The 23,084-nt window shown below is 41.6% G+C and overlaps 1 protein-coding gene and 1 long non-coding RNA gene across 28 annotated transcripts in view; one reads left to right on the forward strand and one right to left on the reverse strand.

Annotated features, from left to right (window-relative positions):
* Window positions 1–11,432, reverse strand: part of ATP2A2 (ATPase sarcoplasmic/endoplasmic reticulum Ca2+ transporting 2) — a 41,579-nt gene extending 30,147 nt beyond the window's left edge. The window contains exons 1-4 of the mRNA XM_021412596.1: window positions 11,189–11,432; window positions 10,150–10,167; window positions 9,974–10,056; window positions 2,257–2,361 (exon numbers count right to left, since the gene is read on the reverse strand). Of these exons, the coding sequence (XP_021268271.1) occupies window positions 2,257–2,361; window positions 9,974–10,056; window positions 10,150–10,167; window positions 11,189–11,306 (324 nt within the window). The 5' untranslated portion in view covers window positions 11,307–11,432. The remainder of the gene's footprint in view (window positions 1–2,256; window positions 2,362–9,973; window positions 10,057–10,149; window positions 10,168–11,188) is intronic.
* LOC110406310 overlaps window positions 12,318–23,084 on the forward strand; it is a 37,809-nt gene continuing 27,042 nt past the window's right edge. For 25 of the 27 annotated variants that reach the window (XR_002443394.1, XR_002443403.1, XR_002443382.1 and 22 more), the window contains exons 1-3: window positions 12,318–12,455; window positions 15,475–15,688; window positions 16,777–17,309. This is a non-coding gene — a long non-coding RNA (uncharacterized LOC110406310). Of the gene's footprint in view, window positions 12,456–13,166; window positions 13,524–15,474; window positions 15,689–16,776; window positions 17,310–23,084 lie in introns of those variants that run through there. The other 2 variants (XR_002443393.1, XR_002443386.1) reach the window with 2 other exon arrangements.

The raw sequence follows: 23,084 nt of genomic DNA on the forward strand, positions 1-23,084 counted from the left end.
TAGCAGAAACAAGCCAAAGGTTGAGTTAAGACTCAAATCCAACTATTTAGTTATACTCTACTATCGGGTTAGCCACAGAGCTAGAACTCCATTTCCCCAACATTATTATCGGATGCATCTCACCAAATCAAATCCCACTGGAGTGACATCTAAGCATACTGACTAGAAATTTCACATGGTCTCTAACAGCTGACAAACTTAGATGAGTCCTCACACGACAAGATCTTCTCATTTCCTATCTCAAGTGCAGTTCCCTCAGCTAACCACTGCTAGAAACTGTTGGCAATGCTGTGATTCTACCCAGATAGAGGACCACGTAAGAAATCAACAGCTTGTCATTACTGCTGCTCTAGCTCAAGGAAGAGTGACTTATTTCTCATTTTCCAGCCTTTTGACAAGTGCAGACATCATACAGTCCTGATGATTACAGATACAGGCACGGGTAAGTACAATTATTAGAATGTCTGCACTTCAAACATACGTCGGCCTTTTCAAATACAAACTTGAGCCAGCATACAAGAAAGTAGACACAATCTCCAAAAAGTCAAAGGCTGAGGTACTAGGTATTTCCATACAATAAAGCAGCTCACACAGCACTGCCAAAGCTCCCCTGAAGGACTTCTGTTTACATGGTACACAGCTCTGTGCCAGGCAGTGCACAGGTACCAGGTTCCAAAAGCTGGGATTAATGCTAGCCCCATATTTAACCAGGTGAATAAACTCTGTCCCTCAACACTGCAGCACCGATATGATTCAGCTGCGGCAGGCAATTCAGTGTCTGGAACCATGGATTTTTTTTCCTCCCAGTTTGCTTGATTTTAAGGTAACTACCCTGCCCTCTCAATCACTGAAGTATTAGCAAATGGCACTTTGGGAAACGTGCACGTGGAAAGGAAGGTTGAGAACGGCAGCGCTAAGGCAATGACTCAGTTGCTCACATCTAGTACCTGTAGAAACAGATACATGTATGGGTGGAGACTATGTACTGTGACTTTTTTCCATGCCCATTTAAAAGAAGGGAATGAGTCATTTAATCCATGCAGCAGTTCTGTTTCACAATTAAGTTCACTGCATGTAGATATGTAAAGATTCTTTGCACACTTTTATCACAGCTGAAAAATCGATCATTTCCCACAAGAGTTTAGAGATCTACACAAGAACATTCATGAACTATACAGACAGCTTTACCTTACATCACACGCTTCAAATTATTACATGCAGAATCGTAACTCAAAGATTAATTCTTGTGCAACAGCTTCATGAAGATTTGAATACAAAGTGACATTTAAAGGTGCACTGCTGTTATTCCTCATTCTACATTACCTCTTCCCACCATACCAGCTCTAGTTGTTGTGCAGCAAGTTGGGTGTTGCTCACCCAAAAGTGAATCTTCTCAATGTCTTCAGCCAGCTTGCTTGTGTTTGTACAAAGCAAAAGAAGCCTGAAGCCTACCTAACTTAGACAGCAAGTAATTATGTCACATTAATACCACCTCCTTAGAAAATTCACAAAGAACATCAATTACCCTAAAACCCTACGATACTTTCTACCTGCAGAGAAACAATTCTAAGAAAATGTGCTTTGTTTGAAGTTATCAAATTGGTAGAAGAAAATTGTTCACATAATTCTGACAACTTAAGTCTCAGAACACGTTACTGCCAACATTAGTTAAAAAAAGTCATCCAATTAATCCCACAACTGAGAATGCAGGAAAAATACGTTTCAGAAATAACTACTACCTCCTCATGAAAATGCAGTCTTCATAAGTATAATTACAATGGTAGTAACTGAATAGGCAGAATTAATACCTTGTTAATTGTACCAATAAATGCACTAAAGCATAGCAATTGTTCTCAACAGGAAACACAAGAAACAAGACTACAAGAGTTCCATCTGCTCTTTTCGTTGTTGTTTTGCCAGCCGATCCAACCGACCGCTTCTTAGCTTTGCAGTGTTTGATTTACTTCCTGAATTCAGGATTTCATACTGGACTGTTCAGTTCCTGTGTTCTTCAGCATGTGGCCAAACACACTGATGGGCACTGGGTCTTTCTGGCAAAACTTCTAAAGCTTTCATTTCACCTTTAATCAACTCTGTCCTGAGTTTATATGGTACACTGACTCTTAAAAATCTAAAGCTAACAACACACATTGCTTGCATTGTATGAAACATCTGACAGTACAGTGTGCAGTTCTTCATCTTAAACCAAAAAATGCCAAGACACTCGTGATTGGTATTGCAAAAACATCTGCATACCTGCCACACTCCCACAATTGCATTGGCTACTAAGATAAGTAAGATTACAAAAGGCTCTACAAACGCTGTGATTGTTTCTTCACCTTCTTCAAACCAGGCCAGCACCTGCGAGAGAGAAACACCAATTCAAATGAAGTGATTTACACAGACACCTTGCAAACCTAAGACCCAGTAAGCTTGAGGTTCCAATCCCCAGACTTCAGCAGTTTTGAAGTATTCTCAAATCTTCCAAGCTCCTGAACAAGCTGGCAATACACAATGGAAAAGGAGAAAGAATCTTTAATGAACCAGCACGAAGTTCATTCCCAAGCCTGCTCTCCTTTTAAAGGAGAAAACTGTTTGGGAATCATATGGCTACTCCCGCTTCAAAAATGAAAGCAGAAGTTGTTGTGACAACGGCTACGGCAATGAAAAGTTGCAATTTTTTCCCCCCCCCACAACTGTCTGAAAGAAAATGCAGATTGATTAGCTTGACTTCTAACTTAAGAGCACTAGAGCTCTGCATGACAAAGGTTTATGGATAGCTGGAATCTGAATTTTAACTAAATCGTTCTTTATCAAAGTAGACAAATAAATGAAAATAGCTTTATAAATTTTCAGTGAGATATGAAAAAGAAACATCTATAAATTAAAATATGAGGTGTCTTACTGAAGCATTTAAGTGAACTGTACAATTCCATCTGAAGTTGACTTCTAAGCCAAGTATCTAATACAAATTATCATACTTTTTTCCCTTAAGTAAATCAACTGGATGACTTGCATAAAAGGCTCCAAGATTTTTAGTTCATTTGCTTTCCATTCGTGCTCTTGTTTTAGGCTTCTGCCATTCACTTGACACCTAAAGAACGGGTGAGCATCAGGCCCCTACAGAGCTCAAGTCAAACTAACATGACCAGAGAGGAAGAGCTTTTTCGTCAGCGTGTTGAGCAACAGGAAGCCTGGAAAGTGACAGTAAATAGGAACAACGTGTTGAGATAATTAGGGCTGGTAGTCAGGCAACAGTGCTCTGAATCACCAGAAGACTGCAGTGAGCAAACCATTACTAAAGCAATCACCACAAATCCACTAACATGCTGCTCAGAGCTATTGCTCAATTGTGAAACGCTCCAGGATGTTAAAAGGAAGGAGCAGCAGCATGAAAGCCTCAAGCAGCAAACAGACCGTCAAGCAAATCCAACGCAACAACCAATTTTATTACAAAAGGATAAACTTGTAAGGTCCAGGTTATGATTAATAAGAATGAAACGCCAACAGGCAGTGCAATATGTTGAGGGTCTGTGTAATCCCTTTGGAGAAGAGAATGAGTTAGGAGTTCTTATGCTCTCCACATCTCGATGTTTCTCCCCACCCTACTCATCCTCAATCCCAAATGGCTTCTGCCACTTGATCTGCCAGACAGCTCAGACTACACGGCAGTTTTCAATCATCACATCACCCCTTACACCATGGACAGCTTTTACTCTTTGCCACCACTGCAAGAGCTACACGAAGGCCTAACGGTACATCCCACTTTTCCCAGCACATATAGACACACACAACTATCAGAAAAAGCTGCTTCATATGTTTCTTTCCCTTTCTTTACTGGAATTCTCTGGAATCAATCCAGATTCCAAGAAAAAAAAACAAGTTAATCCAATCATTTCACAGCATTCTTAACAGAGCAGGCAACTGCAAGGTTAACTGGAGTAAAGCATCTCACCTGCTTTACATAGCACTAAATCAGAACCTGCTGCAGGCTGAAGAGCATGTGGGTTGTAAAATAACACTGAGAAACCCTGCAACTTCGAGAGGTAAGGAAAGCAGCTACAATGAGAGTGTGATACAAATACATCAAGGAGAACCAGAATCCATTACTCAAGGGATCTTTCCTTCAAGAAATCGTTACTTCAAAAAGCGCTGACAGATTAGAAACCCTAATAGCACAAATGTATTAAACTGTTTTAGATCTTCAGTTGCTTGTTGGGTGAAATTATCAATTCGTAACTAGATTAAAATAAAATAACCCGTTAATCCTGGCAGCAAGCAACACCCATCTCCCTGCAAAAGTTTCCATGCAGTTATTAACAAGGGCTCTAGTTCTAGAATCTAAATATAGCCACATAACAGAACACATTAATGTGGGTTCTTGGTTTTACTACAGCAAATTACTGCTACATTAACACTCCATTTAGGACATTTGGGACAGGCAACACATACTGCTGTAACAGATGAGATTCATTATTTGATTGTAGCCTTATGTTAACAACGAAAACCAGCAAGTCCAAAACATTGAGTGAGGAGTATCTAATGAGGCCCTTTTGGTAACAACAGATGACATGCCAAAGCCTGTAACTCTTGTCCAAGGTATTGAGCTTGTGTTACAAATTTTCCACTAGCACATGGAGACCCTGAAGAGGCTTTCCATGAAAGTTGTCTGTTACTCAGAAAGGCCTCCATCATATTTCAGCCACAATTGCTTAAACTCACACATAGAAAAGCTTAAGTTACCATTCCAACACATTATTCAGGCCGTATGGTCAGTAAGAAAAGCTACCGTTTAAGAAGTTTATAAGAATAAGAAAAGAATAAAAATAATTGCTCAAGAGAAATGCAGGTCTGAAAGCATAAGGGAAATGAAGAGCAATACCTAACAGTCCCATACCAGCAGCTGACACATGCAGCTTAGAGGAGAACCTTCATTCACCACGTTTGACTTGGGGGTTACAAGAGTCACAGCGTGCAGGAAAAAAGAAAGAGGGGATCAGAGGTACAACACAGCAGTCAGCCAGCACTGAGGGAGACTAATGATGAACACAGCTAGGAAAGACATGTCCTTACAGCCTTTAGCATTTCTATAAATTAAGTTATGATGGCAAGTTGCCTCAGGTGTCTATTTATCATTAAGCAGACAAGTGAATTAGAAGAATGGAAGTTTCAAGATAAAGTTCTGTTGCCCAGCAGGCTGTAGCTGCCAACAGAAGAAAAGGAAACAGGTTCGTTGCCATCAGAACAAAAAGGTTTTTTGGAAACCCAGGAGAAAGCAGAGGGAGTAAGAGCTCATCCTGTCCAAAAAAAAAAAAGCCTTAAGCTAATTAAAGCTGGTCATGCAGAACTATGGTCAACTTTTAAGTGAGCTTTCTTCTCACAGGACACTTGGAATTAACATCCGCTTTGGACAGAGTACTAACTACTGCTCAGAAAGCCCTCCTTTAATGATTTTTTCTTTTCAATACAAATTAGCTTAAAATTAAGCAGATGCAGACTATTTTAGTAGTCTTGATGCTTGACCCAGTTACTTTTCAGGTACCCTGAACACCAGGAAATACTGAAGAGAACTCCTCCAATCCACTAACAGAAGCTTTACTTGCTACCCAAGGAGACTATATATGTAATCTTGACCATAAATATTAATCAGGACTTATATTAGGTTAGCAGATCCTAAGTACCCATCAGATAGAAACACTACTCTATATTTCTTAAATGAAGACACGTTCCTGCGTTCAGCATAACAAACCCAAGAAAAAAAAAAATAAAGACACACAGCACCTCCTGTTCAATTTATACAAACTAAAATGGAATCACCGTTGCTATGTCACCTCACCACTTGCTATCTCGAGCCCTATTGAGTAATCAGAGGTTAGCTAAAAGCGTGCCAATGTAACATACTTCAGCCATCCCTATCTCGTGCCACATGCAGCTACTGACCTTAACAGGTAGCTCTGGGGTGAGCCCAGGGCAAAGCCTGCCATGTTTTACCAGCACACCTTACTGCCCCCACCAGCAGTCCGCTCACCTTCTAACAAATGAGGCCATACCCCTTGTAATTCACAGGCTTTATGTTTTAACTTTCTTATAAATCCAAGTTTTTGGAAGAGTTTCTAGCCCCTACTTTCCATCTTGTAGAAGAAAGTTCAAGAAAGATGTGATGTAAAGATCGGACCGCACAGTTAAGCATACATGGCTCTTCAGAGTGGTTGGACTTGATCATCTTGAAGGTCTTCTCCAACCTGAGCAATTCTATGATTCTATGAAAGCATTATATTCTGAATTCAGATACAGAAGTAATATTTTGCAACTTGTGAAAGTCATTTACAGAGCAAAGCAAGCTGATTTTTTTAATTTAAATACAGTAGGTTTCAGAGAATGTTATTGAAGTAGAAGGACTAAAAGCCAGAATTCACAGATAATTAAACATCCTCTTACTTGCACTTAGAATTCAGGCTACAAAGGCCTCAGAACTGCTGAGATGTATTCTGTAAGTGACCTCTGCATAGGCTTCACCGTTGTCTGACAAAATATTGAGACAAGGTCCAAGTCTGCGTTTAGATTCATTTACTCAGCATCAGAAATCACACTGTTTCCCTTCAAAAGCCATACCTTCAGGCCAGTAAAAATATTGGAGAAATAACAGTGTAAGAATTTAAGCAGTTACTAACTTGGCACATCTGTAACAGCAGCTCCAACTCGGAATGCAGCGCACAATATCTACAGCCAAGGCAACAGGCAGCATATGACCCCTACAATCAGCTAGGGTGACACAGATTCAGCTGTTAGTCTGATTTATTTTTACTGACACATACCTGACAGGCCTTGTGGGAGCAGAGGACACAAAAGGGGCTCTGAACACAGAACGCTGCGCTATGCAATAGGCGATGCCTCTACACAGAAACGGAGCTGAATGAAGACCCTGAGATTCAAGGCTGTTGTTTCTGTGCCATCCATCCTAACAGTAAGCTTTAAGGTCACAATCACCAGAAAAGCTTCCACAATACAAAATAGTAATCTAACGTACCTTGATGTCCCATCTCTCAGACCTGAACCATAAAGTTTTAAATTGACAGCGTACAGATGGTGAAGAACTGCTCCTTGCACCGCCCTAGCAGCACCTGAGCCTTCCTGAAAGCATGCATTACAAATATGATGCCACTGGCACAGCAAAATACATGCTCCATTTGATCTTCAGTAAGCACAACCGTTCAAATTCAAATTAGAACAAATTTTCACTGACACAGGAAAGCTTAAAAATATAGTCTTGTTCCTGATTCTAACACTATGCTCTCTCACTAGTAATTCAAAGGCTCAGCAAGAGTTTGGGGCTTCAGGGATCATTCACTCTTAAGCCAAAACCTGGTGAGCCATTTTCCCCCATTCACTGCCATTTAAAGTAAACTACTCATTCAAGCATCTCGACAGAAATCTTTCTTTGGATATACACCAGGTCTAAAAGTCTTCAGCTGGAAGTTATTTCAAACAGGAGCCATTATCCACACTCCTGTTGTTACACTACACAAAGTCCTACCTTCCACTCAAATACTATAGTATAAGCTCTATCAAACAATCTACAGTAAAGAGCAGTCACGGAACCAAAGTGTCAGTCAGCACTTCACCAGGTCCCAGAGTATGATTCTGAGGGGTCCAACACTGCCCCCAAGGAAGTTCAAGTCTTGACTTATTTAATAAAGAGCAGTTCTCAGTGGTATTATTCAACATCCAAGAACAACACAAATTTAGCTGACTCCATTTTAAGTCTAATTATCCACTTTGAGATCTCTAAGGTACAGGGAGTTCTGCATGCTTCGCAACAGTACCAATGGCAAAATTGAATTCTTAAGGCTTGTAAAAGACAGCACAATACACACATGGAAGTTAACTTCTAGCATTAAGCCATTCCATCACAAGAATGGCTTAGCATAATTTATAGCTCCAGCTTTACGTACAGCTCTGGTATTCAATGCAGTATTTTAAAGTTCTCTGTCCACAAGTCTAACGCAGCTACACACAATTCAAACATTTTCAGCAACACAAATTACCCCATGTTAATTACATCCAATTTTACAGCAATCCAGTCCTTCTATCAACATTTTCAACAGCTCCTTACTGCTACCATGAAAGCCTCTAATATACTTTCACCAAGAAGTGTCAAAAGAAGACAACAGATGATCCCATTATGAACAGGAAAAAAGAAACAAAGGGGAAGGGTTTTTAAAGTGTCAAAAGCAAAATATATCAGGATTTTTCCTTTATAGTTCATTAAAAAGAAAATCCTTGCCACTTCTAAAATAGTGTTACAGTGCATAGCCAGAACTCTTAAATAGAAGGCACAGAAAAGGCAAAGCAGCAGTCCAAGGTCATATACCATCCCAGCTGCACAGAAGCAGACAACATAGATCTATCCCACGCTCTTTTAGAGTGCAGTCTCCCCTTAATTAAGAAAATTAAGCGTATTGAAAAAAAGAAATTGAATCCAGTTATTAAAAGTTTGCAGTGTGTGCTTGGCAGTACACAACCTCAATCAGTCTGGCCATGTACTGAGTACTCACTTCAGCAGTGACATCTTTAAGTTTTGGTGAATGCAATTTCTACACTCACTTGGTTATAATAAAAACAGGTAATTTGCATTAGAATGAAAGGTTAACAATATTCTGCGCTGTCATTTACCTCATTCTCCTTTCCCATCCTCCAGGAGGAGAAAATGAGAAAAGAGGAGGAAAAAGAGCTTTAAAATGACTTGCTTATTCACATTCCTATAGGCAGCCTCATTTCTTCCCCAGGAAATCTAAGAGCAAGTAAAGCATATCTATCTCCATGGTCAAGATCAACACCACCAAACACCACTCAGCTGGTAATGGTATATACACACACACACACACCCCAAAACCCACAGCATTTTGGAAGAGGAGTCTGCATGGGGATAGCTAAACCTGCCTCAGTCAAGGAGCAGCAGCACAATGCGCTGCAGCAGCCACACCAGGACAACCTTTCCCCCACATCTCCACAGAACTGTTTCTTCTCTGCCCATCGTAATTACCTTGCCCTTAGCTAGAGTCACCACAATTTCCACAACCCCCAAGAGCTGCCTCCTTTTTTTTTTTTTATAAAGCAGTTAATTACAACTCCGGGGCAAAGTCTACTATAAACTTTCACTTCTGAACAATTTAATATTCTGCACACTTTTGTTTCTGTCATCCAGCTCCCTAAGACATGGAGCTTTCACCTTCCCTCTATATATAGAGAGTTTGTTCAGTTTTCCAGTTTTTCAGCAAACACACACTCTATGTATTGCGCAAAAGGACTGGCTCAACGTGTTTGTAAAAAAAAAATCAGTTAAACTCTTCTTGCTCTTTCAAAACTGTACGCGAAGCAAGATGTCCATTTTATGACTGGGCTACCCAAAGGTCAGTTACCAAATTTGGTCAACAGTGGTGCCATCACAGCCGTCATCATTCTTGTCACTGTCAAAAGCAACAACTGTCACCTTGCTATTATCAGGAAGGGAAGGCAACTGGAATACTCGCCATGTAATTCTATTTCCAGTCTGCACTGCATCCAAAAATGTCTTCCAATGATTATACATTGAGCTTGATAACGATTAACTCAAAGGCAAGAAGAATGACCAGTTAAACGCTTACTCAAGGTTAGTCTTCAAAGCCAACAAAAGCATTGGGAAATCCCACTTCAAACATGCAAGCTGGGTTGAACGAGAAGTGCTTTTAAAATACCTGTCTACTGTAGTTATGTACTTCTGACTCATACAATAAGATTCCCTGAAACTTTGTTTTCGAGCATACAAAAGCCTCTTCACAAGGTAATTAATTTGAGAACAATTTACTTAGCATCTTATACTTCTACCTCTCAGAAGAAAGAGAAGAGCAGTGTGTATCATTCATATATAGTGAACATAGGTCACTCCTGAACCTGCGATACACAAATCAATGAAATAAGAACTATTCATACTTACAAAAGATATGCAAGCTGCCAGCAACAAAATTCTAACTAGTAAGTCTTCAAACTGTTCAATCACAAGCTCGAGTAAGGTTTTTCCTGCAAAATGCACAGAAGACATTTAGTCATGCACTAAAAAAAAAAAAAGACGAATTACTGACAAAAATTAGATGATTCCATTGAAACACTTACCTTCCTCAGCCGGTAACTCTATCAGTCACGGATTTTTCCAGGCAGCATGTCAGAAAAAAGAAACCATTGAAGAAATCGTTAGAGCATTATAAGACACCCACCAGATACTGCTCTCGCATTGTAGACTCTACTGGGTTGGGTTGGAGAGCCGTACCGAAATGGTCATTAAAGGAGCTCTTTCCATGAGAGAACGGGCCTGCTAGTCGTGCGCTTTACGGCACAGACAGGTTAGCTGGGATCTGCTAAGGGTTATGATTCAGCCAAGTCATCACTCCAGCCAGCTGTGTGACTTCTGCTGCTGCTGCATACAAAGGGTCAAAGGCTCAGAATGCTTTCCAAATGCTGACAAAGATTTTTACCCACCATCGCTCACAAAAATAATTAAAAAAAAAAAAAGGAAGCTTGGTTCAAAATATTTCAAGCTCTTTTCTCCACTTCAGGGTTATTTCTGCTCTCCCTTTATTTCCCCACAGCCAGAGGCGTGGAAGGGACGTTCAAGCTGAACAAAAAGGCAGAAAAGTGTAACCTTCTCACAGCTTTTCATCTTTACACAGCGCCGTGACGGTTCTAAAGGGACTAAATGAGGCCGAGGATTCGGAAAAAAAAAAAAAAAAACAGAAATACCACATCAGCGTAATTCTGTGCCACGACTCGAAAGGAGAATGTAAAATACGGGACAGAAAGGCATCGGAAAGCAGGGAAAATTGAAGGATAAGAAAAAAAACAACACAAGAGCGAACAGCAGCGAGCGCTCCATCTCAGCACGGCAGGTTCCCCCGCGGAGCTGCCAGCCCCATCCGAGCAGCGCCGTGCCCGGGCTCTGAAAGAAACCCACGCGGTGGAGTTGCCGTCAGCCATCTTCTCTGCCGCGCTCCGATTCCGGGTCCTGCAAGAGATGCCGGCTCTGCTCGCACAGACACGTCAGGCCTCCGAGCGCGGCCCCGGGAAGGATGGGAGAGCAGGAGAAAAGCGTGAAGGAGGGGGGGGAAGAGGGGAAAGAACCGAGGGCAGCATCGCGGAGCAGGGCCGCCTCACCTACCGTTGGAACCCCATTTCTCCTTCAGCTTCTTCACTTGCTCCAGGCTGAGCCCGGTGCTTTCGTTGACCCCGAAATACGCCAAAACTTCCTCCACAGTCTTTGTGTGCGCGTTCTCCATGGCCGGGGCAGGGAGCGGCAAATGGAGCCTGGCTTCTTCCTCCTCCTCCTCCTCAGCGGCGGCGGAGTGCCCCCTCCTCAGCCCCTCGCTCTCTCCCCCACAGCCCCCGTGCAATCACCATAGACCCCCCCCTCCAAATACGCAGCCCGCTTCACTCTTTCCAAAGGAAAAAAAAAAAAAATTAAAAAAAAAAGGGAAAACTGACGGAAGAAAAAAAAAAGCCCCCCCCCCCCCCTCCCACCCCACACGCCCTCTGAGGGAGCCGGGCCGCCTCTCCGAAGGGGGAACTCACGCACCCCCCGAGCGCGGGCGGGCGGCTGAGAAGAGCGGAGAGGCGCGCACCCGGGGCCGCTGTCTCCTCAGGGGTCGCCCCCGCGGAGGGCGATAACGGCAAGGCACGGAACGGCACGCCCCGCTCGCCTCTAGAGAAAAAGGAAAAGGCGCAGTCGGGCAAAGCTCGCGATCCGTCCCTCCCCGCCCTCAGCCAGACCCCTCGTCACGGCTCCAGCCGCCCCCCCCCCCACGCCCAGCCCCGCTGCTGGCTCCCGCTCGCTCCGGTCGCGCACCGGCGGCGGCTGCTCTAATGTAACTTACGGGAGCTGGGCCGCCGGGGGCCCCACTCGCCGCCGCGGCATGTGGACGCCGCTCATTGGCCGGCCGAGCGGAGGGGGGCGGGGCAAAGCGAGGCCACGCCCCGTGGCACTGAGGCGCGGTCCTGCGCAGCGCGGTCGCCCGCCCTCGGCTGAGGGGAGGAGGAGGAGGCGGGGGGTGATGCAGGCCTCGTGTGGCGGGCCGAGCGCTTCCGCTCCGCCGTGGGAGAGGCCCGCAGGTGGGGTGGACGCTTTCCCGCCCCCCTGGCCTGGAGTGAACCGCTGTGGCCGCCCTCTGTCCCGGCCTCAACCCGCGCAGAGTGGCTGAGGGAAGCGGGGCTGCCCCGGCTGAGGGGAGCGCGCTCGGTGACAGGAATGTGGGCCTGGAGCGCGCGTGTGGGGCGGCCCGGCTCTGTCGTGACAGGAACCTCACATAAACGGCCACAGAGTTCGTGTGGGGCTGCTCCCGCCTCTGTGGTGACAGGAACCTCACATAAACGGCCGAACAGTGGAGGGTTGGGCTGCCGCCACCTCAATCGTGACAAAAAACAGCCAAAGGGTGAGTGTGGGGCTGTGCCCGCTGATGTGGGGACAACAGCCTCACCCAGCCATGGATCCGGCGGAGGGGAGGGAAAGAAAGGAGCGCGGCTGCGTGCCTCCCTGCTGGCACCAGAGGGGCTCGCTCCCCAGAGGTCCCACTCGGTTGCGCGGGGCCTGTGCTGGCAGAGCCACGTCTTTCATTCGACTTCCCCAATTCCCGCTCCGCCGCGCGCTGCCCTGCCAGCATAACAGTGACACGCACACTCAGCCCTGGCTTGCACGGAGATAACGCGAGGAGGGATAAACTGCACAGTGTGATTTCAGCAGTGTGCGTGGTGTGAGATAGCAGCTTCCCCCAGCGCAGTATCTCCGTAAGTGACAAAGACTCAAAAACAGATATAGAATGCTGAAAATGGACTGATTTAGCCATCCTACCCCTTAATTCACAGAAACTTCAATGAATGCAGTATGAGCTGTTAGATCAGCACCGGCTGACATCAGTCACACCAGCAATACACATAGCAAACTGTACAGTACACAATATAAATTCCCTTAAAAACACTTGGTTTCAGCCAGTTCTTAGGCATGTGCAAATGCAAGGGCTGATCTGTTCATGTGTGCTGGCTTACATAAATGCAGATCCTACATACAAAATGCATATCCATCGCTGCTAAAAACCACCCACAGTATCACACTGTGAGAAACTGATCTGGAAGGAAAAAATCTTACCTCTGTATTGGTGCAGGAAGCGAGGAGAGGGGACAGCGATATATAACACCATGGCATTCTAGGCAATGTGTTGCCCTGCATCCTTTCTAGCAAAAGTGCAACTGCCCTAGAAGAGATTCCTGTGTAATTAGCCAATGTCCAGATAAGGATTTCTTGACAGCATGTCTGCACTTTGGAGGACAGTTCTGAATAAAAATTCATGAGTTAGATATGATGACCTAGTTTAGGTACGAGAATTAGTTACTCCGTGCCCATATTAATTTTATCCTTCTTTATCAGCAGGATTAGTCCGTGTGCCCAAATGTTGCTTGAATATAGTTGCGTTGCTTCTTGGACCGCTGCATCACACTGCACATATGTAGGCATACTCTAACCAAAAAAATGTCATGTTTCAAAGTTATTTCCCTCTGTTATGTACTCTGTATGTCATTATTGGTTTCCTTTTTGAGCTTGTTTCCAAAAAGGCTTACAGGAAAGTATTTAGCATTCCAGAACCATGGCATGTGCAATTAGAGGTTGACAGTGTATAAAAAAAAAAAGTAGATATAGTGTCCTTTCAGTCTAACTGGTTAACAGGCAAAAATGTTGCTAGGAAAGTAGATTCTGCATTCTACCTAATCTTGGTGAACTCTTGGCATTCTCTAGGATTCACTATTTCAGCTACAGCTTGACAGCTCCTCTTTCCTTGTTTCTCATCCATTGAGAACAGAGGACTAGCTTTTTCCCATTCTTTTGTATCTTTTGAACACAGACGCTTCATAAAAAATACAGAAAGAACCCAAAAGTACAGTCCTGCCACTGAATGCTCTTACAGCTCAGTGAATTTGGGGAGAAGAATGGCTGAACTGAGCACTGCTCTACAGGTGTTCCTCCTCCAGAGCAGAATTTCCTTTACAGTCACTTTCCTGTGCAAAACTGATGCATCGGAATCAGTACCCGATCATTTTGGCATCATTTCATATAATAGAAACTTAGGTTTGTGAACTGAAAACTGTAATTTCCCATCATTATCCAGGGATTCATAAAGTTTCCTAAGCAATTTGTCTTGTCTCTTAAAGAAGATGGTTATCCTGACCCAAATCAAAACGAAGGCAGCTCAGCTCTGCCTCAGCTGTGCAAGCCCATGAAGGCTTCCAGAAGACTAGTATTCCAGCAGGTGCACATAGCTTTACATTCTCTGTCTGTAAGGAGGAAGGAAACTGATTTATTTTGCTGTTATGAAGTAAAGTTGCAGTTTGTTTGTAGAGCGTTACCTTGGAAAGAAACACAACAGAATGGACTAGCTTTAGCCTTGATGAAATTCCATTCACATAATGGAAGTATACCATTCATGCATTTGGCCTGCTATCTTTTTTTCACTGTAATATATTAGAAGAAGAAGCCAACACATCAGGCAGCAGCATTAAAACTGTTCCTGTAATGCTTACTAATTGAAGTAAATGGGAATTTGGCCTGCGAAAGGACTGCAGGCTGCCTTCCTTCAAACTGCAGTAACATTAACTCATCCATATGGCTGCAAAGCAGATTCACTGTGGAGTCACTGGTCATCACATGAATTGTCTCTCGCTGTACACAAAATGTCTGTTTTGTAGCTCAAGTTTCAAAGAAGATTAATAGTTTTTACTGGAGTTATATGTAGCACGGAAGGGCACCACACAAAATGGCGCTTGGTTGTGGCAATACACCGAATGCTGGCCATGAGCAGCAGTAACCCTCCTATTTCAGGCCTGGATCTCCTTCAGTGAGCACAGGCAAGGTTATACTGCTTAACTGTGCCAAATTACGTGACGATTTTTGCAGGCTGGCAAATTGCCTGATGAGACTTTGGTTGGGACCACCAAACTCACTGCGCTTATTACCTCAGCTGATTTCAGATACACATCTTTATGAGTGAAAAATGGGGGCATTAATTCTTCCTCCTACGGTACTATTTTATTCCTCTTAAATTGTGGCTATTAAAATGTTTCAGCCATTTTAAATTACTAAAGCATATTAAAATGCTGCAAAAATGCTGCATCAAAGTGGAAGGGTTTAAAAACTGCAGTTCTGTGATAGGATAATGCAGTTTAAATATAGTAACTGTTTTTTTTTTTTTCCAGTCAGCTTGCTCTTTGATTTCATGGTATTATGTCTAGGGATTTTTTCCCCTCTCTCTCTTTAAGAAGCTTATAGCTTAAACAGCAAAATGCAAAAAATTCCGGGATGAAACAGTTACAGAAACCCAGTAGAAAAATTAGTGATTAAATATGAGTTTGAATGTTGGTAATTAAGATAATCTGAATTCATTCTTTATCGATTTTTGTTCTTAGGAAATGTATGTTCCTGTACCAGCAGCAGGTAGAGAGTTTGTCTACCACAGAGGCCGGGAGACCGTGCACACAAAGGACAGTGTTGCTGCTGGGAGATTTCTAGAACTGGATCACCGTTCCTGCACAGAGCAGCTGCTCACTGCCTTGGTAGTGCAAAAGAGACAGTGAGCCACATCCTGGTCTCAGTGACAATAAGAGATCACAGTTTGGCTTGGTAGATTTCTTCTCTTATTTCTTTGTCTGACTGATAGTTGCTTAGTTTGTCACTGAAGACTCCGTTAGAGTCTTCGCCACAATCATCTCCATTTCCCTGTTTGGAAAAATCTTTCTCTCTATCCCAGTGCTGACGTCAGTAGGGCATCTAGAAGTATGGGAGAGATCAACATTTTTATCAGAACCAAGAGCCATCATGCATATCTGAAAAAATAATTTTATCCTTATTTGATGGCCAAGTCATTTTTCTTAAAGGGAAATCAGCTTCACTGCTATCTTAAAAATGCACAACAACTTTAGAAACAAAGCACTCGTCGGTGCCCACGAGATTTGAATTATGTTCTCATCCTGACCTGAATTTTCCATCTAATTAAGGTCTAATTCTAATTAATTTGGCAGCTAGCTGCCATTTCTTTTTTTCTTTTGTAAATATCCCTTGTGAGCTTCTGGATCTCGGTTTTACTACCTGTAGAAGTGCCTAGGGATACTGCCAAGCTTGTCAGGATGTGCAGGGTCAGCCACAATACTGATGAAATGGTGGAGTTTGTTGTTAGGAAGGTGTTACAAAATTGACCTGTACTTTATGTCTGTAACGAGTTGATGGCTAACTGTTGTGATCATACTGCATATTACCTGTAGGCAATAAAAGTTGAATTATTGTGCTGTATGCTCAGGCCACCACTTCCAGAGCAAAGAAGTTGCTTCGGTTTTGAAGCCAGCAGTCAGTGTTCTCTGGCATTCAGTAGAACGGTGCCCCAAGTAGGACGCACAAACACACCACACAGCCCCATTTCTCAGACTATTAAAACTTAAGATAATTATTTTGGATGGATTTCTTGTTGGGAATCTTGAATGCATTAGAAACACTACCGTGGCATTCAGAGCTTACTTTGCACTCTCTTGAACATGTCATGCATGCTGTGTCTATACTAACCAGGTACAAGAGAGTTAGTCTGGTGCTCAGCAGGCTAATGACAAGTCCTAGAAACTACCAGCTACAAGGTAGGGCAGTAATTACTGTAGATTAATAGTGCCATTGTATCCATCTCTAGGGGCACTATAAATCCAAATTCCTTTCCTGCTTCATAGATATTTATGGAGACAGAACCAGTCTTGTACATCGAAAGAAAAAGAGAATGGAAATCACTCATCCACGGTTTTTTTCTATGGTCCTGCCTGTGATAGGAAGCATGAGGGAAAGAAGGATGTCTGAGATAAGTACACAGCTAACACTTTTCATATGTTCCTATCAGTGTGTTCATAATGATGCTTATATTAGTCTGTGAGCAGCAATGACAACCAGAATGTTGCTCACTGATGCCAGTGTTCTGTCTTTTCACTTTCTATTTACTCCAGCTTTGTATAGTAAGAGTCTTATGTTGAAGTGATCTGAATTACTTATTTTTAAAACTTTCTTTTTTGCATTTCTTGACCATATCAGAAACTGTCACCAAGGTGGTATAAACAATATATATTGGTTTTCTTTTGTAGTACTGTACCATGAAGAGTTCCCCCATGAAATGCATGGCTATCATTTCATATATTTACTTGAATCACAGTGAAGTCATATTCCTATGGCTTTTCAAGATGGAGAGGATGACATCCTTAAACTCTCCACGTAGGTGAGTAGCAATAATGTGAGATTGGAAAGCTTTTCAGTCTTGGAGATTACTTGATTTTCAGCCATTCTTTCAGACTTGGCACGTGACTTGTTTAGACTTGTGACATTTTCTGATATGACACAAGCTGAAGCACCTCTCTGTGTTTTGTGTTGAAGATTTAATCCAAACTCATAAAAAGTTTCTACTAACATACCAAAGTAACACACTTTAGTTTTCATCCTCCTATATTATCAAAGAAGGTATTTTATTAGTTATATGATAACTTTAAATTTTATGTTGATCTTTTTTGTCTCCTATAACATAGGGCAAAATTAGGGAGTGAAACCAAATGCTCTGTTTGGACTACCAGTTAAATTCTTCTGGTCTGAACCGTCAGAAATCTCTGTAACCCAAAACCTTGGTGGGCTTTGTTTTCAAAAAGGCAGTGTTTCTGTGGTAGGAGTAATGGATGCAATTGCATTGCATCTGTCACCTTCCCCTACCTTTGTTAAGGTCTTTGCATCAGCTTCCTGAGATGGGAAGAAAAGAGAAGCTGTAGAACCGCCTTCATTTTCTCTTACTGTGACTAACCACATCTGAATACATTTTGCTTTAGTGGAATAACTGCTGTATTGATCTTTCATGTTTCTTATCTCATTTCTACTATTCACTACAATCTATACAGGTATTTCATGAAAATGATATGTTGTGGAAGGGACAATTCTTACCATTAATCTCTCAGAACTCAAGGTTTCCAATATAGAACATCTATTTTTCTCTGTTTATTATGCATACATCTCTTCTGTGTTTGCAGTGGTGGTATATGTGAACTCAAATTGTCCTGACCTACAATACTTGTTTTATTTAAAGGTTGCAGGTTTCTAAAAGATTGTTTGACTCTTGGGTGATTTTTGTGTTTTTTTTTTTTTCCCCCAGCTCAGTTAGAAAAAGAAAACCTCTCCTGAGTCATATTTTAAAAATACTGTTAAACTCTTAAAGCTGCTTCTGCTCCTGTGTCACAAAGTATTATTGAAAAGATATTCATTTCTGCCTCCTACAATTGCTCAGACAGAGAGCTTCACAGATTCTTTTCCACTCACATGTTGCAACTGTGCTGGCAGCATTCTTGTTCCTAGAAGTGTGTTACAACGATATTCCTGATATGAATAGGTTGGGCTTTTTTTTTTTTTTTTTTGAGAGCCATGCCATCAAGCTAATAATTTAATATCAATAACATTATCAAATGCTATTTTTATTCTTAATAATCATGCTGATACTCTTGATTACTACTATCTTATTAATTGCTTTCATTTGAACGTTGTAATCAAGGATCTCAGGCATTTCAGAGACCATAATGAAAATTGTATTACACAATATCCCTGAGAGAACAGTAAATATTATCATCCCCATTTCACAGAAGCAGGAGCTGAGGTTCAAAGTCACAAAATCTATGGCAGAACTAGAAATAGAAAGTCTCCTGGCTCTCAGTCCTGTTCTTTCTCTGATCACCTAAATAGTTTCTAGTATAGCTTTTTAAGACATTTATCACATCATTTTCAAAAATGTCATCCTCTTCGTTAGGGAAAGCTAAAAAATATGTGTTTAAAAGTGATAAAGGAGAATACCTCATTTTTGAATGAGGTTGCTGAAATGATTCTAGCCGTTTCATGGACAATGCCATCCAAGTTTTGCGAGTTAATCCTGACCCTAAGTACACCTAAAATAGATATCTTTGCCTCCAGCTAATCAACAGGCTCACGAAGATCACCTAAATTATTTATGTATAACCAACTAGTGGAAACTAGATCTTCTGTGATTTCCCTAGATACATATTCTGCATGTATCATGTATATCCTTGCCTATTTCTGATATTCATTTGAAATTCACTTGGGACGTTTAGGAACACTAGTACTCCAGCTGTGTAGCTCTAAGAAAAAGCCATCTGGAGACATCATACAGTATCTTTGAACCAGGCAAAATAATGTTTTAAATCCGAGAGCACTGTAGATTAAAATTCCAATTTTTTTGTTACTGAACACTAACCCATTTGTACCTCTGCCACTGGCCTATTTGGGTAAGCATTTTGTTTCTGAGCGCCCTATTTGTACAATAAAAACAATGACATTTAGGTACAGCATCCATAGGTAATACGGTGATATGCAAACAGATAAATACGAGATACAGATAACAGATAAATAACATACAGTATGTTGTCTTCAGTGGAGTAGAAAAATGAAGCTTGGATTAAAACTTGCTCCACCACAGAGAAAATAGATTTTCTTTTCCAGACTCTGCAAACAGAAAGCAAAACTATTACAGGCATTGTCCTACCTTGTTCTGACTGCAAATTCAAGAATCTTTCACATCCACAGCTGAAATGGAAGGTACAGTACAAACTGCCTATCTAGAGTTCATAATATATAACGTTTATAAAGAATCCATAATTGGAAAATATATTCTGTCTGATATGTTCTTGGATATCAACTGCTAAAAGACTTGCTCATGTCTGCTCCCCTGTGCCAGGAATGCTTTGGACTGTTAACTGTACTTGTTGAGACTAGCTGCAAAATTAGGGCCAGGCTGTAGCTTCAATCAGCCATGCAGAAAGTGGAGGGGGAGGATAAGGTACTCCAGGAATAATGTAGGTGTGGCAGAACTTCTGAAGCAGTCACTGAAAGAATAGAGCAAGCCTTGCTGCTGTCTCACACTGGCTCACCGGTACTGGTTGGTGCTGCTTTCAGCTGGGGAGTTTATGGCAGCACTAGAACAATGCTTCAGTAGCTCTTTATATCTGTGCAAAAGGAATGTGAATCAATGTCGTTACAAATCATATTGTTACCCCCTCCCCCTACTACTTTTATCAATCCAATAATGCCTGTCTGTTTTCACAGTTAGCTATGTCAATATGTTCTTTATATTTCTGTATTCTCTTATTGCACTGGATCTCTGCACAGCTGAAATTCCTTCAGGCCTAAGCCCTGGGGCAATGTGTTGAGTTCACGTACAATTTCCCAGTGTGAATTTGATTACTTTTCACATCTAAGAGTTTTCACATCTGATCTGTGCCAGAAAAGACCAAGAAGAAAGACAAATGAGAATTGCACTGAGAATGGTAAAGATGTGAATTGTTTCTGGCTTGTATTTATGGAGGATCTGTTTATGACAGCTTAGGAAGGGATCAGCAGATCTGCTAATTCATATTTGCTGTACAAGAACTCATGGTAATCCTGCCCTGTCAAAACCTGTGGCCACTCATCATCCCTAAGAAAACATGGAGCCATGGTTAGCTCGGAAGAGTTCAGGCAGTTGGACTCAATGATCTTTGAAGTTCCTTCCTTCCCAACCAAACTGTTCCATTCCATTCCGTTCTGTTCCGTTCCGTTCTGTTCCATTCTGTTCTGCTCTGTTCTACTATATCATGTTGTCCACATGAACCTTTTAAACTTTATATTACTATAACCTTCACGTGTCTGTCCTCTTACAGGCTGAATAATAGTACATTCTGTCCCACTTGTCACATGTGCTATTGTATGTCTTCCCTGGATCCATATCAAATTAGTATTGATGAGGGTTTCCAGTCTTTACTGAAAGACAACATAATGGAGGATTTACAGGAAATACAAGTGTGAAAACAGGGCTCAAATGCTCATTTTTGGAAGTAGCTACATAATTTTGGAAGGTCGTTCTCTAATTTCAGAGATATTTAAGATAGGTTTGACATTTTTATTAGTAAAGGTTTATTAGGTTATTTCAGTTTATTTTTTGAGGTATAAACCAGCCATTGTGGCTTTCACAAATTTAACTGTACACATACTTGTAACTGATACACTTATAGAAACTTCAGGAAAAACTGTACTGTACATAGAAATGCCACAATCTCAGGTCATCCCAGACCAAAAAGTAAATGGTACATAACTGTGAGGATAGGAATCTGCCTTTTCTGAAGGTATAATATTTCCACTTTAGCTCTGGACTTTACTGGCCTTCCACCTGCCACTGGGTCAGAATGATTACCATTTGTTGGCTGTCAAGGCAGCATCATTTCAGAAGAAATTCCACTTGGAATGGAGAAAGCAAACATTTTTGTGAGGTATATATTGAGTTACTTACATGAGAACTGCTTGAAGAAAGAAGACAAGCCCTTAAAAGAAAATGGTTTTCAACAGACAGAAATTTTCAACAAACCATTCAGCTTTAACTGAATTCACACAGAAACAGTACATAAATGAGGCCAAGATACATGTCATACTGAGTCTGCATTAGCTGGAAGGTTTGGAAATAATTAAGAGCAAAACTGTTAATGCTCCATTTAAATAGCTGCTGCCTATCTGTCCAGTATGAAAGCCCAATCTGTTGTGTTCAATCAGCTTTCAGCTGCTACTTGCCAGCAGCCTAATTCCCCAGTCTTGTCTCTGTGCTGTGCATGTGCATTCCACTACCTGCTAAGTTAAATCCTGCTGTCCTGGTTCAACGTGGAGATTTCTGGTTCTATGCAAACTATTCACCCTGGTTCAGACCTGTAAACTGTGTTGAGTATCCATACAAACATTACTGATTTCAGTGGAGCCCCACATGGGTGAAAAGTCTACAGCTACATACAGGACCAGCACTGTGTTCAGCCATACCAGTCTCTGTGCATTATGCTGTTTTGACAAGCTGTTGATCTGCAGTATTTCCACATTAGGTCCTCTTTTTTTAAGTAAGCAAATTGACAACGCAGAGTAAGTTGTTCACCAAAGCCACTATAAACTATTAGCACACATCAGATGGTAATAGATCTCCTAAATCTCTTTGTGTTTGAGGATCAATATACTGACTAATCGTATTTATATTGCATAAGGATTCGATAATCAACAACCAAATATGCTTAGTGTGTGCTAGGTTCTGCACAAATTGTGAATCAGTTTTAAGTTTCTGTTTAGGTCTGGTAGTTACAAAGCTCTATGGGTAGTGCTAGAAAGATACTGTCCTGAAATGTGCTTCAGGTTGAGAGGCTTTCTGAGCCTCAAACCTGTACCGCTAGCTTTTTTACTCAGAAATATGTATTAAAAATGGCAAAGTTCATTGTACAGTCATTTGCAAGGAACTAAAGAGTAATTCATTGACCTTTGCAGATTAGGTAGTGCATATTGTCATAAGGAAGTGATATTTGAGTAACAAACAGCAAATGCACACAATTATATTTCACTGACCTCTCAGTGGAGGCAATCAGGATATCCTGATACAAACGTGTTCAGTGTTCTTGGCATCTTTAATATAAGTTCGCTGTGGTCTGAGTGCACATTACTTCTCTAACCCTGTCAGAGGATGCTTAGTACATTGCCTGCCTTTATTTTTTGAAAGAGTTCATATGTTGGAAAGAAGGAAGAAGGAGAAGGAATGGGTGTGCATACGGAATACTCTCTTCCATTTTTCTAATTCTACATGAGTATTCTTTTCAGATTCATGTGTTGGTCTTTCTTTATGTGGATTGTTGGCCACATTCCTACTAAAGAAATGTTTTAAAACCACTTATTTGGAAATTCTTGGTACAGCATTACACATTTTTTTCTTTTTTAAATTAAATCAGTGAAAGAGAAAGCTTTTCCTGTTCTTCACTCTTAACACTTGAGCTCAGAACTGTCTGGCAGATGAGGCAAAGTAAAGAAATAAAAAAATCAGAGCAATCCAGATCCCCTGGACAAGAGAATCACTTTACCTCAGGACACTGAGATAATTTATCTCAGTGGCTTAGAAAAAGTGCTAGATAAGACTGAAGTATGGAGAGGCTGAGCAAGTCCAGGCTCAGCCTTTGGA

Source organism: Numida meleagris, chromosome 14, assembly GCF_002078875.1.
Source record: "Numida meleagris isolate 19003 breed g44 Domestic line chromosome 14, NumMel1.0, whole genome shotgun sequence".
Taxonomy (NCBI): domain Eukaryota; kingdom Metazoa; phylum Chordata; class Aves; order Galliformes; family Numididae; genus Numida; species Numida meleagris.